The 18,922-nt window shown below is 43.3% G+C and overlaps 1 protein-coding gene across 1 annotated transcript in view; it reads left to right on the top strand.

Annotated features, from left to right (window-relative positions):
• The first annotated feature begins 4,498 nt into the window (after positions 1-4,498).
• The window catches only part of CPED1 (cadherin like and PC-esterase domain containing 1), a 131,387-nt gene continuing 116,963 nt past the window's right edge, over positions 4,499-18,922 (top strand). The window contains exons 1-2 of the mRNA XM_083366680.1: positions 4,499-4,602; positions 5,065-5,521. Of these exons, the coding sequence (XP_083222806.1) occupies positions 5,270-5,521 (252 nt within the window). The 5' untranslated portion in view covers positions 4,499-4,602; positions 5,065-5,269. The remainder of the gene's footprint in view (positions 4,603-5,064; positions 5,522-18,922) is intronic.

Below are 18,922 nucleotides of genomic sequence, written 5' to 3'. Positions count from 1 at the left end.
AAGACTACACAATTCCAATTTTTGAATAAAATTTGCTCAATCCCCAGGACTATTACAGTTTAGCAATAAAGCATAGGAATACAGGTAATCCCCGAGCTACGAGTGTTCCCTTAGCGATAAGCACCCCTTAGTGTTTATGAAAAAGTGTCTAGGCTTGTGGATACATTGCAAAGATCAAGAGATCCTTTGCTTAGCTCTTTCACTGCTTCCTTTGGTGCGTTCATAGAAAATGGAGATGTAAAGCGAGTTCAGTGGCACAAGATTTCATGCTACTGATCTCGTTTGATCCCACGGTAGCTTAGGCCTCTGTTCTCTGCAACAAAGAATGGAACTGAAGCCGGGAGGGGAGAATGGACCTCCGTAGGCTTGCAAAAGCCTCCCCCAGCCTCCATTCTGGGCCTTGGAGGCTTGGACAAAGCATCCAAGGCCCAGAATGAACCTCAAGAAGCACATGGCTGCTGCCCATGGTCTCCGCTCTAGGTCTCGGAGCCCTGGAGGAGGCCTCTGAGGTCCAGAATGAAGCTGAAGCATCCCCGGCGTCCTTACCAGGTGGCAGTGGCTTGGGAAAGGCCTCTGACGCCTGGATTGGGCCTCCGGAGCCCTGCTGAAGCATCCTCTGGTTTCATTTCCAGGTGGCAGCAGCCCAGAAAAGGTCTCCATCACCCGAAAATAACATTGGGGAACACTTCAGTGGGGCTCTGGAGGCCCAATCCAGGCATCGGAAACCTTTTCCAGGCTGCTGCTGCCTGGAAAGGACACTGGAAGGTGCTTCAGCAAGCCTCCAGAGGCCTGTTCTGAGCCTCTCGGGCCTCCAGGCCTCCAAGGCCCAGAACAGAGGCCATGGGCAGCAGCTACGTGCTTCTGGAGGTCTGTTCTGGGCCTCCGAGGCCTTTCCCTGCTCTTGCTGGGAGCAGAGAAAGAAACAGGCTGAAGAGACAGATCTTCACAAGGTAAGTGACCCAGTGCGGAAGGATGGTGGGGAGCAAATGTGGGGCTCCAGGGCAGGGAGCATGAAGTATTTCAGTAGGTCGGGGGAGGCCTTGGGTGGTCTGAAGATGACCTGTTCCATAACTAGCCCCTCCCTCCCAATGGCCTTCTCCACTCTGAGATACTTCATGTTCACTTAACGAGCCACACATTCACCCACACATTAAATTAGAGAATGCGTGGGCAAAAGCTGAGTGAATTGTGTTCAAGGTACGAGATTCATGCCTACGAATCCTCAAGTTACGAATGGAATGGGCAAGCTCCAATACATTCGTAACTCAGGACTACCTGTAATTTCCTATAATAGATTCCCACCACCTATTTAAGCAAGATGTGGCTAGAGTTTCTACTGCAACCACTAGAGGCTCCTCTTGACAATCTTGGCTGCTGTGAAGTCCAATATTGTTATCAGAAGGAAATGTGATTTCTGATTGTCTGCCTCCTTATATACGTCAACGCCACTAATGATACAGAGATGTTTGATATTCTGGAATAGACGATGATTGTACTGTGTGCCTGTTTGCACAGAATCTAACAACTTAATATGTGGATAAAACCATTGCTAGCAGTGATGAGGCATGAACAGAAGGTATGAACAATAGTTTTATAAACAAAAATTGTAATACTATGATAACAGGCCAATTCCAGAATGGCATGTAAAACATAATTTTGTGATTGTCATAAATAAATGTAGAATAGTCCCAAATGAGCTAGGCTTGTTTATATATGGAAAGTTACAAAAACAAGGCCTCTAGAGGTTCATCTGAGGAACTAAGTAATCTGGTTTTGAGAAAGCTCTCTTTTTTGTAAGCTGACATTCAGGTTTCTCAAAACATCTGTTTCAATTGGAACATTACTTGATATGGCTGTGCAAGTCTAGAGCTGCTTCACTTCATTAGCTATTTGAACTAAATGTTCCTTTGATGGCTTCCTGTTTCTGACCTGTTTGGCTGTCCCACTGCAACTATTGATAGAGGGTGCTTCTGTGCAGAAGCCACTATTTAATGGAATGGATCAGCCAATCAAGGCAGTAAGGTCTGCCTTATATAAAGTTCTGGATGGCAGCAATTTCTCATTCCCTAGACTGCCCAGGCAGGGAGAGCTGTGCCAAGTCATAATCATAATAGTTTCTCTTCCCAGATCTGACCTAGTACTTGATCTCATGTACAATGAGATTTAGGTGATCAAAGTCTCATTAATGACCACCACAGACATTGATCACACCCATGGCCAAATATGTTCCTCAGTGACCTGAATGTTTTCTTATCCTGTGAAATGGGCTTATTTGGATCTAATTCTCAGAACATTTTTAACTTTCATAGTTGGCAGTGGTTTTAAGTTTAGATTATAGTTGCATGTCAGCAGTGACCACTACTAGTTATTAAAGGAAAGAGAGGGGCTAGTTGTTGCTGTTTTTAATTACACTAATTGCACAATACCATGCAACATTTCATGTTGCCTTTTGGATTTCCAATTTGAAAAAAGTACCAGAGGAAGGAAGTCTCTTCATTGGTATTTAATTTAATGAGAAAGATCACAATGCAAGATCATGTATTCACATCTAATTCCTTGATTACCTTATAATTATGGAAAAAGCAAACACTTCCTCCAAATCTTTGAAGACATCATATTGAATTAGAACTATTGGAAAAGAAGTGTTGGGAAACCAATATGTTGGAAAATTACATAGCAATTTCCAATTTAGTTTGCACCCAGTATATGCCAGTCATTCCCTATTTCCTGGTCATAGCAAGCGCACACACCGCTCAGATTTGCTAGCAAAAATAAAGCTTGGTTTTTATTTATATAACTTCATCAAATATCAACTGCTATCTAGCAAAACGGCAAACCCCTGAGTCCTACAGGAAAGGGCGGTATATAAATTCAATAAAATAAAATTAAAATAAAATAAAAGACAGAACAAAGCAGGCAAAAGTTAAACTTGTCCAATTGGCAAGAGATAAAAAGGCAAAAGAATAAATTCTAACAATAAATGTTATCTATGTATTTCTTAATATGCAGAACTTTCCAGACCCACCGGAAACAAGGGTGTAGGGCAACTCACTGTGGCCAACTTGCCACGGAACAACTGGCTGTGGTGCAATGCAATGCTGCATTAATAGCTTCATTCAGATACTTTTATCATTGGTGACCACGTTTTTGTTGAAATTATTGTAATTGTAACCCATATATTTCTAATTATTTTTTTATTATTGGGCATGGTTCCGTCAAAATTAATTTAACTTTTGTATTTGTTGAATTGTCCCACAATGAGTTTTCCCGCAGCGACTTGGCTGCAGTGAGTTCTGTGGCAAGGTTGGCTGTGGCGAGTTGTCCCATTCCAGGAAACAGTGCTATAGGCAATGAGTATGGGAAAAATCAAAGGGAATGGCCTCTAGTTATTCTACCTTTTTAATGTAAATAACAGCAGTTAAATGGAGAGGGAAAGCAGGAGACAATGTCATCCTCTATTCCACATGGGGAGGGGGGAGGGTAGACCATTCGGCAGATGTGGAGAAGAACTGTACATATTGTCTTAGTTAAGAAGAAGGCCACTAGAATGGGGAGCTTGGGGATACCACCTATGAGAGCACATAACCTTACCTTGTCCTGTCTGTTCCCCATGACCCACTTTTCATTTTGACTAGCCAAACAACTTTTAGCTAGGTTCCAAGAAAGAAAGAAAAAAAAAACATTTTTCACCAGTAATATTAAAAAGAGAAGAAAAATAATGATCTGGGACAGAAGTGGCAGAAGGAAGAAATGAGATTCCCTGTTCAATGCTCCTGAAGTTTCTGTAATGGATATATGCAGGCTTGTTTGCTTATATGATAGTTTGTAGTCAGCTATGAGGGCAAGTTTGATGTAGTGATTAAAGACAACAGGTTAGAAACTAGGAGATTGTGAATTCTAGTCTTGCCCTAGGCACAAAGCCAGCTGGATGACCTTGGTCCAGTCCCTCTCTCTCAGCCCTATGAAGAAGAGAAGGGCAAACCACTTCTAAAAACTATTGCCAATTAAACTGTAGGGACTACCAGAGGAAGTTGTTAGAACTCAAGCCTAAGTTATATTTTTGGGTGTCCCCCCCCCCTCTTCTTAAAGTCAGCTATTCTACTAACATTTAGCTGAAGTGGTGCTATAAACCCAAGTATGCCTCAGTCACATAATTAATATTTCTCATACCCCTTGTTCTGTATGTTTTACAAATAAAGTGGAACATCCTGAAGTGGTTTTGCAAGCCCAGAGCCACTTGGTTTCTTAATTTACCATTTGCCATAGTGCTTGCATTCTTCTGTATCACTTTTCTGTAACTTATGTGCAGTTCTGAAGTTCTTACAATGCTGTAAAACAACACGTGGGAGGCAAAAGTAAACTGTTTCTATGATCCAGTACAATCCCCAGCCTGAGAGACTTTTCAGAGCTTGGTAAACTTAACCCCACCCCTCCGGGCAGTCCTGATTTTTATTTATATGTCTGTGGTCCAACGGAGTTCAGATGGAGTGCTGTGTGCGTGTGTGGAGATGAGCTGAAGTCATGAGCCTGGGCTGTTGGAGTGGTTTTAATCAGCAACCCGTTAGAGGAGAATGGAAAACGTCTGACAGGGTGAAGAACTAAGTAAGTAAACATGACTTTGAACTCCAAAAGACAATGGAGGAAAAAGGAGAGAGAAAAGAAATCTGATTGAGCAAAAACTGTGTGGGGAGGGAAGGCTGTGTAAGTTTTCTGGCAGGAAAAAGGCAATTTAAAAGATGAAGGAAATGATTTTTTTAAAGAGCCCATCAGGAGAGGAATTGCAAGGGGGAGGGAGGAGAAGAAGAGTCCTGCTAGAAAAGCCTTCGTATTTTTCAGCTTTATGTGCAAACCCATTGCCATTTTTAGCCAATATCTCTCTTTTTTTTAACATAATTGCTCAGTCGGTCCTTTCCTAGGTATTGTGCAATGGAGTTTTGCTCTAAACTGTCACATTTCTTCTGTGTGCAATCCTTGGAAACTTAATGTGCATTCATTTCCAGTCCACATTGTTTATATGTTACTTCTTTCGGTCTCTCTCACCACCAGTCCCATTGTTTTTTCCAGGTCGGACACTGCTTGCCTTTCTCTGCTGGGGGCCTATCATTTCTTGCCTGCTGATGTCATGGAAGAACTCAAGTCCAGAAGTGATGGAGAGAGAACTTGAGTCCAAAAAGCATATCTTTCTGCCTTTCTTTCATACTGACAGAAAGCAGCCAGACTGATCGCCCCTATAATGTGGAAATGGGACAAATCAGAAATCTGAGGTACCATGGCTTGCCGGCAGATTGTGCCTGGCCGGAGATGGTGTCGTTTTCGCCCGTTCCTGATGGTGCTGGTTCTGGCTGCCTACCTCTTCTACCAGACCCTGATGCCTTTAAGATCCAAGAGACCAACAATTCCTACAAGTGGCAATGGATTACTGCCCAGCAAAACAGCTGAGGTGCAACGTCAGACACACCAAATCCTTGCAAGGAGAGTCAGTTGCTTCCTTCCTTCTAACAAACAACAAGGGCAGAAGGAGGTAAGAGAGATTCTACAAGTTTCAAATAAATGCTGTTGATAAGCCAGTTAAAATTAACTTTTGTTTCATAGGTCACATATGTCATTGAAATGGAAATAGTGAAGTTCTTTGATTGAATTCCTTGCTCTGGTTGCACAGCCTACACAAAGTATAGGTGCAGGGTCAGGAAGGTGACCCAAAGTGGTGATTCCCTGGAACAAAGCATCAATATTCTATTATAATGGCATAATAAAATGCAACATAGAAAAAGATGGGAAATAGGGAGGAAGAAGGAATATAATGTTGTAACCATGTCTGTGCAGATTAGATTGGTGCTCATGTTGTTCTAAATTGCATAACAAAGGATCAAAGGTGATATGATTAAAGCCCAGGAAAAAATTGAATTCATCTACTATCTTATTTTAATTTGAAGATACAGTAAAGAAGATGATGATAGAAAGACAGTAAGAATAAAAAGGATGAATTCACAGATAGATTTGAAAGAAGCAATAGCATTCATGAAATAGAGTGTGCACAATATTATTCTGCGTTCTCCACCAGAAAGAAATAATACTCATCATCTTTGTCAATAACTTCTGGTATTTCTAGACTTTTTAAAGCTCAGCCAACTCATGAGAGCTACTGAAATGGAATTTCTAGGGTAAATATTTTCTTTTCAGTCAACAAACAGGTAACTTATATTAATATCCAGCATGCATTAATTCAGTAGTGGATTCGTAAATGTGTTTAGGATTATCTTTAGAGCCTTGAGGTGGTCAAATCCTCACTGTACAATTTGTAACAGTCTATGTTTGGATTTAGGTAGGTAACATTACTGATTTGATGTATACAGCATTCCCCAACTTTGTGCACTCCAAGTATTGCAACACAATTAATAGGATTTTCAACTATGGAATCCCAACCCAACTGCTGAAAGATCTTGGGAAAAAGCACATTTGGGCTAAGAAACTGAAAACAAGCGCTCTGGTTGGTTTCCATTCACTTCTGTCATAATATTTATTTTCAGTAATGTACAGGAACCTAAATACATGCCAAACGAAAATGATGTGTGTGTGCGTGCACGCGCCACAATGTTTTGTTTTCAAGTGGCCCTCCAACCTAGAAAAACTCAAAGTAAAACTATTTGGAGGCTAGAGGGGATGGTGAGGGCAACGTGCATTTTGGGAAAGAAGAGTTTGATAAAAAATCAGCCCCACTGTGACAACCATTGCATAAGTTTGTATAAATAGGTGGGGTCTGCAATCCAGGCTCTAATGTCTGCTACACATTAACTATAAATTTTTTTAGCAAGTTTTCGCCTGACCATTCAGTAATGACATTCAAAAACCCAGCTGAGTGACTTAGGGAAAGTCGCTGTCTTAGCTCAACCCATCTCACAGAGTTGTTGTAGGAAAAATAGGAGGGCAAAGGTGTGTGGGATATGTTTGCTGTCTTAAGCTTTTTGTAAAAATAATAAAGGCAGGAAATAAATCAATACAAAACAAAACAAAATAGGATTGAGATTTGATATAAGTTTAACCAAATCCAGATGGCCTGCTTCACTCAAATCCCTGAAGATAATTAATGTAAGTTCCTGTCCTCCCATCAGAGTATGTAGATATCTAAAGACTTTTAAAGCTATACATGCCTTATAGTAAATCATGCTAAGGGAAAAAAAGAAAAATAGGATACAATTACGTTTACGTTTACGTTTTATTTAATTTATATACCGCCCTTCTCCCTGGGGACTCAGGGCGGTTCACAGGGCATATAAATAAAAATACAATACTATACAAAAGTTAAAACAGAGATTAAATCAATGCCCAATTAAAAAACAATAATACAATCTAAAATAACAATTTAAAACCCAGCTCCCCCATCAGGCCAGACCGGCCAATTCAAACAAATGGGTCTTCAGACCACGACGGAAAGTTCGGAGGTCCGATGCCGTCCGGAGCTCCACCGGCAGTTGGTTCCACAAAGCCGGGGCACCCACAGAGAAGGCTCTCCCCCTGGGGGCCGCCAGTCGGCATTCCCTGACCGGAGGCACCCTGAGGAGGCCCTCTCTGTGGGAACGCACAGGGCGGAGGGGAGTTGAAGCCGGCAGCAGGTGGTCCCTGAGGTACCCCGGACCCATGCCATGTAGGGACTTAAAGATCATAACCAAGACCTTGAACCTCACCCGGAAGACAACTGGTAACCAATGCAGCTCGCGGAGCAAAGGTGTAACATGGGAGTACCGGGAAACTCCCAAGACAACTCTCGCGGCCGCATTCTGTACCAGTTGGAGCCTCCGAGTGGTCTTCAAGGGAAGCCCCATGTAGAGAGCATTACAGTAGTCAAGGCGAGAGGTCACGAGTGTTCTGAACCAGCCCTCTTCTAACAAACCCCTTATCAGAAAGAAGAGACTGGAGAGCGTCCAAGGCTAAAAGGCTTCTGCCAAGATTTAATTACGCAGTTAACAAAAACACTAGAGCTTGTCTTCTCAAGCGGAAAAGTTGCTTTCAGCAACCAGCCCCTCCCCAAACACTCCTTTTATAGAGAGCTCAGGGCGTGGTCTCCCTGTGCCTCCTCCCGAGGAGTCCCATAGCCTTTCTTTGTTTGTTCCTGCTCGACTGCCTCCTGCGTCGGGCGTCCTTGAACAGGGCCAGCTGTGGGTCATCATCCTCCGCACTCTCGGGCTCACGCAGCTGAGAAGAGGTCCCCGGCTGAGGACTCTGCAAAGCCTCCAAACCATCATCAGCCGGTTCGTCTCCCTCCTCCCCCTCATCTGAGTCCTCCGATACGTCGGAGCCGGCTGTCGGACCCACAGGCTGGCCCTGAGTCACAACAACGAGCGCATGAGTGACCGTGCACAGGGCATCCCGGTCCAGATAGGGCCGCAACTGGCGCACCAGGCGAACCTGGGCAAAAGCCCCCCTAGTCACGGCCACTACATGATCTTCTAGGGTAAGCCGTGAATCTAGGAGGACTCCCAAGTTGCGAGCCCTATCCACGGGGGGTAAGAGCTCACCCCCCATAGAAAGAGATGGAACATTTTGAATGTCCCGGGATGCCGGAATGCACAGCCACTCAGTCTTGTCAGGGTTGAGCTGAAGTCTGTTCCTCCCCATCCAGACCCGAACCGCCTCCAGGCAACGGGACATCACAGCGAGGGCATCACTGGGGTGGTTTGGGGTCGAAAAGAAAAGTTGGGTATCATCGGCATATTGATGATACCCAACTCCAAAACCACGAATGATCTCACCCAGCGGTTTCATGTAGATGTTGAACAGGAGAGGCGAGAGAACCGACCCCTGAGGAACTCCACAAACGAGAGACCTAGGGGCCGATCTCTGCCCCCCTGCCAACACCGACTGCGAACGTCCCAGGAGATAGGAGGAGAACCACCGAAGAACCGTGCCTCCCACTCCCAATCCCCTGAGACGCCGCAGCAAGATACCATGGTCGATGGTATCGAAAGCCGCCGAGAGGTCTAATAGGACTAGGACAGAGGAATATCCCCTGTCTCGAGCCCTCCAGAGATCATTCACCAGAGCGACCAATGCCGTCTCCGTGCTGTACCCGGGCCTGAAACCCGATTGGTAGGGGTCCAGATAATCCGCTTCATCCAGGACCAGAGGGAGCTGATGCGCCACCACACTCTCAACAACCTTCGCAAGAAAGCGAAGGTTGGAGACTGGACGAAAGTTGTTCAATACAGCTGGGTCCAAGGCAGGCTTCTTGAGGAGAGGTCTCACCACCGCCTCCTTCAAGACGGTGGGGAAATAACCCTCACTCAAAGAAGCAGATATAACCGCCTGGAGCCAGCCTCGTGTCCTCTCCCTAGCTGCATAAACCATTAGGCACTTGTGTTTTAACTCTGCTTTATTCTGGCTGCCTTACAACCAACAGAATGATTTTACATCATTCTGTTTGTTTATATATCTTTGGCACCAGAAATTTGCACTGAAATATGTATTTGTTAGTTTTTCATAAAGCGTACTTACAGTTGTACAAGCTATTTTGGTTGTGACATCAGCTTTGCACAATTGCATCAGTGTTAAATCTCTGGAAGATGAAGTTATAAAATGCACGGACAGCCTTTTAAATTAAATGTCCTCTGAGCAAGATTGTTCTTATTATAAGCAATCCTGTGTTGCTGTACAAGTAAAATAGCTCATACCATGCCTAAATATCTACTTGCTTCCTTCCTTTGCAATACAATCTTATCTTCTTATAAGATATAATTCAGGTTATCTTTTATTAGTTTATTTATTATTAGAAACCATTTTAGGAATGATTTTCATCATAAAAAGTGTTTCAAGGTAGGAAACATTTTTAAAAGTTATAAAAGTTTGTAATATTTAATCTATGTCAAATAAAGTCTCCAAGGATTTTGCATCTACCTTTCTATGATTAAAATCATATTCAGCTGTTTTTCTTACCCCTATTTATGTGCTTTAAAAATACAAGGGAATGTAAATGTCAGAAGTTTCCCATAACTTTAAAAAAAAACCTCTAATGAGAAACTAGGATTGGGTCTGGTTTCCTATTTATTCCTATGATTTTCTGGGCTAGTTGTGGCAGCATCATTAGAGTAAGAGTGATGGATAGGACTAGAATAAAGATTTTGATACCATTTGGAAAGACTCCAAGATCAACAACAAAGTTAATGCAAAAAAAGGAAATGCTGAGATCTGCTCCACTAACTGCACTCTTTCAAGCCACCATGTTATCTGCTTGCCTATAGCATTACAAAGGCATTTATATCCATTTTTCTCTGTTGGCTAACTGACTGACTGGGAGGCCGATGGCAATGTAGGTGCTATGTTAAACAGCAAACCTTTGTGTGGGTTTTTAAAGGCTAAGAGGTTATAAAAACAGGAGACTCCAGATGTTCCTTTGCCCTCGAACCTAACAAATACATAATAGTTGCTGCTTCTGATGAACTTTGACAGTACAAATATGGGAAGAAAAGGCAGATTTGAAAATATATCTCAATATATATAGCTCAATTTCTTTTAAAAAGTGCTTTACAGAAATGCCCAAATTATAGGATAAGAGCCCCAATATCACAATCATATCGATCATATCAACACCAATATCAGCTGCTGGAAATTCTGCAGAACAGATTATAGTGCTGTATGGATAGAGAGATAATTGTAGGTTTCAGAAGGAACCAAGGTCATAAAATATTAGAGGAGAATTAAGGAGATGCATTGAAACAAATATTCATAAACTGTTCTGTAAATGACAAGAATAGATGCCTTCCTTAAATCCTCGGAAAGGAGACAGTATTAAGAAAAGGCTCAGGCAGTGATGGGATTCAGCAGGTTCACACCACTTCAGCAGAACTGGTAACTAATTTTTTGCTGCCCAGGCCCAGAATGGACTTCTGGAAGCAGCATCCACACAGAGAACCGCTTGTTCACATATTTGAATCCCACCACTGGGCTCAGGCTTATTCCTTCCTGACTCGGGTATAAGGGATATGGGAGGAAAAGTATAGTCAGGCTTGCAACATTCTGTTATCATAACCTATCACAGCATAGTATAGTTTCCTAGATTACTCCAAAGCATCTGATAGTATTGATAACTGAAGAAAAAGACTTTGAAATTTCTCAAAATGATAGATATACCAAAGCATCCAACTTTTCTGACAAGAAAATTCTACAACAACCAAGAAGCAACACTGAGAATAAAGGTAAAGGTTCCCACGCACATGTGTGCTAGTCGTTTCCGACTCTAGGGGCCGGTGCTCATCTCCGTTTCAAAGCCAAAGAGCCAGCGCTTGTCCGAAGACGTCTCCGTGTTCATGTGGCCAGCATGACTAGATGCCAAAGGCGCACGGAAGGCTGTTACCTTCCCACCGTAGTGGTCCCTATTTTTCTACTTGCATTTTTATGTGCTTTCAAACTGCTAGGTTGGCAGAAGCTGGGACGAGTAACAGGCGCTCACTCTGTTACATGGCACTCGGGATTCGACCCGCCAAACTGCCGACCTTCTGATCAACAAGCTCAGCGTCCTAACCCACTGAGCCACCGTGTCCCTATAACACTGAGAATAGAATTTGCTAAATGGTTTACTGATAGAAAAACAGTCACACAGGGCTACATTCTATCATCATATTTGTTCAGCCTCTAAAATGAATGCATTGTAAGGGCTGCATGGCTAGAAAATTTAAAAAATCAGAAATGTCCATGACTTGAGATATGCAAATGGCATATAAATTAAATTACCAATTTAAACACAAAGTAAAAATTTTACAACTTTTATTTGTTTTCTGGCCTCCCCATGCCAATTTGTATAATGTTATCCAGTTCCTAGAATATTATAAGGAATTTTGGTCTATTCTAGTGCTCTCACTAATGTTATTTTTTTTCTTTTCTAAATAAAGTAGCAGAACATATTTCCTTGTATGCTCCAAAACCATTGGATTCCTTGGCATTCTCTGTAACATTACACCACTGGGCATGCTCATGTATACATATTTCATATGAAAAAAGTCAATATTCTTAGAGAGGTCCTTCATACATTAGGACTCTGGTTTTGGATGTCTACAACCTCAGCCTGATCACTGTAATTGACTTCCCTTTGATGGAAATTCAGTAGACATCCAAGAAGGAACAAACTGGAACTTGTCATCTTTGCAAAGTATGTGCAGTTGTCCAGTTTAAAGATGAAGAGTCAACAAGATCTTTATAGTGAAACATATTGCCATATTGTCATACATTCAGATGCAAGAAAGATTTCCAATCTCAGGATGATTAAACCATAATTAACTCCAATTCATAGTTATAATTAACCTTATGTGACAAACTTTCCTATAAGTGGATAAAACGAATTGCAGAGAATTTAATCTGGGGATAGCAAACAAAAGGAAAATTTGGAGCTAGTTAAATAGCCCATTTTGGTTATGAATTATGGCTTACTGTAAAAGAAATGGTGAATTATTTTGTTGTGATGCAAGGAAACTGCAGTGAAGTGATTTCCATTGCAATTTTACCTGTATTTTTCTTCTTGAAGAAACTTTGATTCTAAAAGTATATTTTAGGAAAGGATCCTGCATTTTATACTTGATTTATAATACTATGTCTGAGAATTTTGGCAGCTTTAGTCTACTCGCACCTGGAGGCAATCAGAGAGTGGAAAGCTGATCTAAATAAAACAACTGGCAATATCATGAACTGCAGGCTGCATAAGGAGCTTTGAGCTTTAGTGATGTTCTTCCTCTGTTGGCTCAGACTACAGCAGATCCAACTGTGAATTGCTCAGCCTGCTTTAATGTGGCAGCATGCCTTTAATAAAAGTATATCTTCTGATTTTTGTGGCCTGCTCTATATTTAGGCAGCAAACAATGAGAAACACAGGAACATTCCAGTCATTTCAGTCCAAAGCCCACTCCTTCCCCAAACAAAAATACTACAGACAGAAAAAGCTAACATGTTTTAAATAGCTTCCAGAAAACAGCAACAACTGAAAGGAAATTCACTTATTTCTATAAATACAGGAAGCATAAAAATGTTAAATCAGATAAACTACATCCACAAGACACACGTTGGGAAACTGTGTAGGGCTTGTAATAATGCAAAGAAGTATGTTTTAAAATATTCGTATCATTTCCTCCCTGCTCAGATGAACTACCACCTATTTCCCCAAACTAAATACTGTAACTAGTTGACTTTATTTGCCTGGATGTGTTTTTTCTTACCAGTTTGGTTCTCTTTCTACTTTTTTTTATACCCCAAGCAATTTTATGTCACATATAGATACAAATTAATCATCCATAGGTAGTTATGTATCTGATATGCCACTTTCTTATTCCAGGTTTCTTTACATTGATTAGACTGATAACTGCATATTTCTTAAACATTAATATGTGAAGGCAGCAGGTTAATTTAGGGCACAGGGAGGCCATATACTGCACAGGTTTCTCCTTTAACATCTGGCTTCCATCATTTCCTGAAAAAACAACTTCTTTGTTTTTCTTAACGACAAGGGTGACCCTGCAAACTTCTATCAGAGTCTTGACACAGTTGGATAGGGTAACTCACAATTTAGTTTGTTTTCCAAAAATTCTCTTCACCACTCCTAAAGCTTCAAAACTGAATGTGACTGATATATGAACTTATCCCCTTTCTTCTAGTAATGCATTAACTGTTGTGACATAACTGTTTTTTTGGTTTCTGATCAGAAATGTGTGCTCTTGTGTTTTACAAACAGATTTATATAATACACGCTTAAAATTCAGGGCAAAATGATTTCTAAAGCTTTCCAAACCAAGACATTTCTTATCGGGAGATAAATTCACCCCAGAAAGATAGTTTTGAGCATCCATTTTAGAAAATAAATGGTTGTGCTTAGTATGTGGATGGGCCAAGTGATTCTAGGCAGATTAAGTAGCTGCAGGATGTCTACATTCACTGGTGGATTATGTTTATACCCTCTCAGAGAAAGGGCAAGAAATCCCGCAGAACTCATATTTAAACAAACTAACCAACCAATAGGTGGGGGAGGGGCAATTGGACAATAATTATGTGGTTTGTGAACAAATCCCTGAGCCAACATCATATTTAAACAGACATTACTCTGAAGTTATGTAAGTTAAAGAGAATGCCGATATCTCATGTTGAAAATGAAATAAAAAGGCATTCTTACTTGTCTTTTAAAGACAGAATTCCACTATTTTATCATGAAGAAATGATTTATTTGGTGGAAAGCTCTTGATTCATTTATGTATTTAATCAAATGTATAGACAGTGATGTTTATTTATTTATTTATTATTTATTTATTTAATTTATATACCGCCCTTCTCTCAAGAGACTCAGGGCGGTTAACAGGGCAATACGTAAAAGACAGATACAAAAGTTAAAATTATTAAAACATGATTAAACAATGCCCATAGTACAAATTTAAAATTAAAGTCATAATAACAAACCCACCCCATCCCATCAGGCCAGGCCCGCTTCCTTAAAGAGATGGGTTTTAAGGTCGCGCCGGAAGGAGCGGAGGTCGGGCGCCATCCGGAGCTCTACCGGAAGATGGTTCCATAAGTCCGGTGCACCCACAGAGAACGCTCTCCCCCTGGGGGCCACCAGTCGACATTCTTTGACCGGTGGCACCCTGAGGAGGCCCTCTCTGTGGGAGCGTACTGGGCGGAGGGAAGTTGACGCCGGCTGCAGGTGCTCCCCAAGGTATTCTGGACCCATGCCATGGAGGGCTTTGTAGGTCATTACCAACACCTTGAACCTCACCCGGAAGACAACTGGCAACCAATGCAGCTCGCGGAGCAAAGGTGTAACACGGGAGTATCGGGAGACCCCCGACACAACTCTCGCGGCTGCATTCTGTGCCAGCTGGAGCCTCCGAGTGGTCTTCAAGGGTAGCCCCATGTAGAGAGCATTGCAGTAATCAAGACGAGAGGTCACGAGCGCATGAGTGACCGTGCGCAAGGCATCCCGGTCTAGATAGGGCCGCAACTGGCGCACCAGGCGAACCTGGGCGAACGCCCCCCTAGTTACAGCTACAATATGGTCTTCTAAAGAGAGCTGTGAATCTAGGAGGACTCCCAAGTTGCGAGCCCTATCTACAGGAGGTATGACTCACCCCCCATAATGAGGGGTGGGATATCCTGAATATCCCGGGTGGGATATCCTGAATATCCCGGGATGCCGGTACGCATAGCCACTCCGTCTTGTCGGGGTTGAGACGAAGCCTGCATGTTAAAAGGTGAAAAAGTATCCACCTATTGCTACTCATGTCACCGCATTCTGGACTAGCTATAAATTTCTGACTGGTCTTCAAGAGTAACTCCATGTAGAAAATATTGCAGTATTCCAAATGGGAGATGATTAGGGTATAGGTGATTTTGAGAAGAGTGTCCTGATACAAGAGATTGAGCTATGCAAGACCTTCCTGGCCATGGCTGACAATAGGGTGATCATCTTCATAGCTTCCAATGTTTCTTCAAAGAGCCAGGTAAAGGTGAGAGACAGATATCAGGGGCTGCTGGGAGATCTGGGATACATAAACAATTCTGTGGGGATCTTCCAGGTCCTACCACTTACTAAACTTCACTTTGACCAAGTTAAGTGTTTTACCTTGCCTTTTTTATTATTATTATAATCACCAATGAGCATGAGAAGGAATGGACTACTTATTAACTTTTGATACTATGCTAATATGTGGGAAATTTTGCAGTCACACGCGTTTGCAATACCTTTGGGCATGATTGTGTTAGAAGAAAATTCTGGTCTGGTTCAGAACTGGTTCATGAAAGAAATGCACGGATAAGCTACTTGAAGCGGAAGTAGTTTATTCAATAGATGGAGTTCAGAAATCGAGATAGCTACAAGATTGGGGTGTTGAGGCTGATAATATCTGTAGGAAAAATGGTCCTTTGTGAAATCTGTGAGCAGGTCATTTGAAATGCTTATTCGGGTGGACGTGCAACTCCAGTGGGGAAAAGATGTCATTTTCTTGCCTTACCGGGAGAGTGTGGATTCTTGCCCCATTGGTGTGTCTGTGTGCAGAATTGTGGAGCCATATTTGTATGTTCAGAAAGTGACATGAAGGCAGTGGTGAGATTCAGCCATTTCACACTACTTCGGCAGAACCGATAGCTAATTTTTTATTGCCCAGCCCCAGAATGGACTTTCGGAAGTGGCATCCACACAGAGAACCAGTTGTTCACGTATTTGAATCCCACCACTACATAAAGGGATTTAAATTTAATTATAATTTTAATTTGTCACTGTGTGCTATTTCTGAGACAAGCTGCATTTTTAACAGTTTCAGCCTAAGCAACTGAAACAAGTGTTGTGTACTGGGTTCGTTGCGCAGGAATGAAGATGAGGCGAGTGAGTTCAGCAAAGAACATGGTTTATTGCTTGCAGGAACTGAACTAGAGAACAGGGCTGCAGCTGCAGCAATTTATACCATGGCCCCTAGGCGGCGGCCAATAGGTTTGAAGCAACCTATTGCTGCCTAGGGGCAACCAATAGCAGCATTGGAGATGTGTTGTCTGAGATGCTGGGAGCCGTTAGCTAGCTCCCTGCTCGCAACCTACCAGCCGTGGTGTTAACAAGCAAGCCCAATACATAACACCCCTCCCCCCTTAGAACGAAACACACTATAGCAGACATGTCAAACACAAGGCCCGGGGGCCAGATCCGGTCCGCGAAGTGGTTTCATGTGGCCCGCGAAGCCATCCTGGAAACAGTGAGGGAACAGCCCCCACTGCCTTGGCCCTGGCCCAGAGACCCTCCTTCTGGAAGAGACCCTCAGATCTGTCCCACTCCTGCCCAGGCCCCCATAGGCACCCTTGATGCGAACGATGTAGAGCTGGCCATGCCCACCCAGTAGGCCATACGCACTCTAGCCACGCCCACCCAGTAGGCCACACCCACCCGGCCCCTTGAGGGCAACCACAATGCTGATGCGGCCCTCAATGAAATTGAGTTTGACACCCCTGCACTATAGCAACAATAGTAATTACAGCAATACACTTTACAAGACTTAACACTGGTGTGAATAGATTCCACTTAGCAGCACAATAAAGTACTTACAACATTATACCTCCATTGTCCATTACAATCTTGTAGGTCAGCATTAAATACAAGGTACATACAACATTATAGCTATTATTACAGAACAAAATCTTTCAGATATGCAGGAGGTTTGCGTGGCCTTGTGGAACGCCTGGGAACCCAGGCATGTCCTGGCCTACCAGCTTGCCCGCCGGGCTGGGTAGACCAGTGTCTCTTAGTTCAAGTGATTCTGAGTGGCTTGGTGGTCTCTGGCTAGCCTTTCCAGGTTGGCCCACCCCAGAGTCAGTTTGTTCAGCAGAGTTAGCACAGTGGCTGTAGCCATCAGGTTGGCTTTCTCCATCAGGGGACCCATGTTGCACTTCTGGGCTCCCCTCCTCTACAGCCAACTCCTCATTGCTTGGGCTGTGTGAGCCTTCAGGGTCTATGCATGGGCCGGCTTGGCTGCCAGTTTGTGGACCTGAGTAAGGACTTATGATGAAGTTCCTCATTTTGTGGCTGTTCAGGAAAGCTGATCTATGTGGCGCTGTACAACTCGCCCACCTTCCAGCCCCACTTCGTAAGAGAGGGGGCCTGACATTTTAGTAATTTTTCCAGGCACCCACAAATTCCCATGCCCATAGTTCCTGGCCCACACCCCATTGCCCACTTGCAGCCCCCTCAGGGGTTTTGGGCACGAAGCTTCTGCTGCCACCCTATCTGGATACAACCTGTCCAGTTTCGTGATCAGTCGCCTCCCCCAGCGCAGCTCTGCTGGGCTTTTCCCTGTAGCCGTGCAGGGCGTGGAATGCTGGCAAAGTAAAAAATCTGCCAATCTGTGATGCCAGTCCCCAGTCACTATACGCTTCAGTGACTCCTTTGTGGTCTGGACCATCTGTTCGACTTGACCATTAGAAGAAGGGTGAAATGGGGCCGAGGTTTGCTCTCAGGAATTCCTGAAATTCTGCCGCTGTAAATTGGGATCCATTGTCAGATACTATGACGTCTGGCAGCCCATGTGTGGCAAAGAGTTTCCTAAGCACCTGGATGGTCCTAGCAGTAGTCATGTTAGCAACTTAAATTACTTCAAGCCATTTAGAGTGGCTGTCGACCACGATAAGGAAGAGCTGTCCCTGAAAGGGCCCCGCAAAGTCTATGTGAATTCTAGACCAGGGAGTGTGAGTCTCCTCCCACCTGTGAATTGGAGCGTGCAGCATTTCAGGCCTTGATTGCTGGCATGTGTAACATCCATGCACCTGGGCTTCAAAGGCCTTGTCTAAACCTGGCCAGCATAAGTAGCTTCTAGCTAAAGCTTTCATACGGACAATACCCGGATGACCTTCATGTAGTGATTGTAAGACCCTGTCTCTTAGTGACGTGGGGACTATGACCCTGTTCCCCCATAGGATACAACCCTTGTGAGCTGATAGCTCATGTCTTCTAGTAAAATAACTCTGGAATTCAGGCCCTGGGCTTTTATCCAGCCATCCTGTGTGTACCCAAGAAAGTATTCTACTTAGTGTCTTATCAGCTGCTGTTTCTGCAGCTATGTCCCCTGCGTGGAGAGGAAATTCTGGCAAGTCCTGGATGGACAATACACGGGCCGCTGGGGCCTGGTCTGGTTCGATTTGTGGCAGTGAAAGCCTGCTCAGGCCGTCTGCATGGCCCATTTCTTTGCCGGGTTTGTGAATCAGCTTAAAACGTGTAAGCTGATAAAATAGACCATCTCAGCATTCTGGGGGATAATATGTGGGGTGTCTGTTTGTCTGTGGTGGATAACCCCAATAATGGTTTGTGGTCTGTGAAGACCATGAAATCCCTGCCATATAAGTAGTCATGGATTTTTTTAACTCCAGCTACAATGACCAATGCCTCTTTGTCAATTTGAGCATAGTTACGCTCAGCAGAGGACAG

This window comes from Vipera ursinii, assembly GCF_947247035.1.
Source record: "Vipera ursinii genome assembly, chromosome: 6".
Taxonomy (NCBI): Eukaryota; Metazoa; Chordata; class Lepidosauria; order Squamata; family Viperidae; genus Vipera; species Vipera ursinii.
Note: the sequence above shows the minus strand (reverse complement) of the source record. Positions and strands in the feature narration are given on the sequence as shown.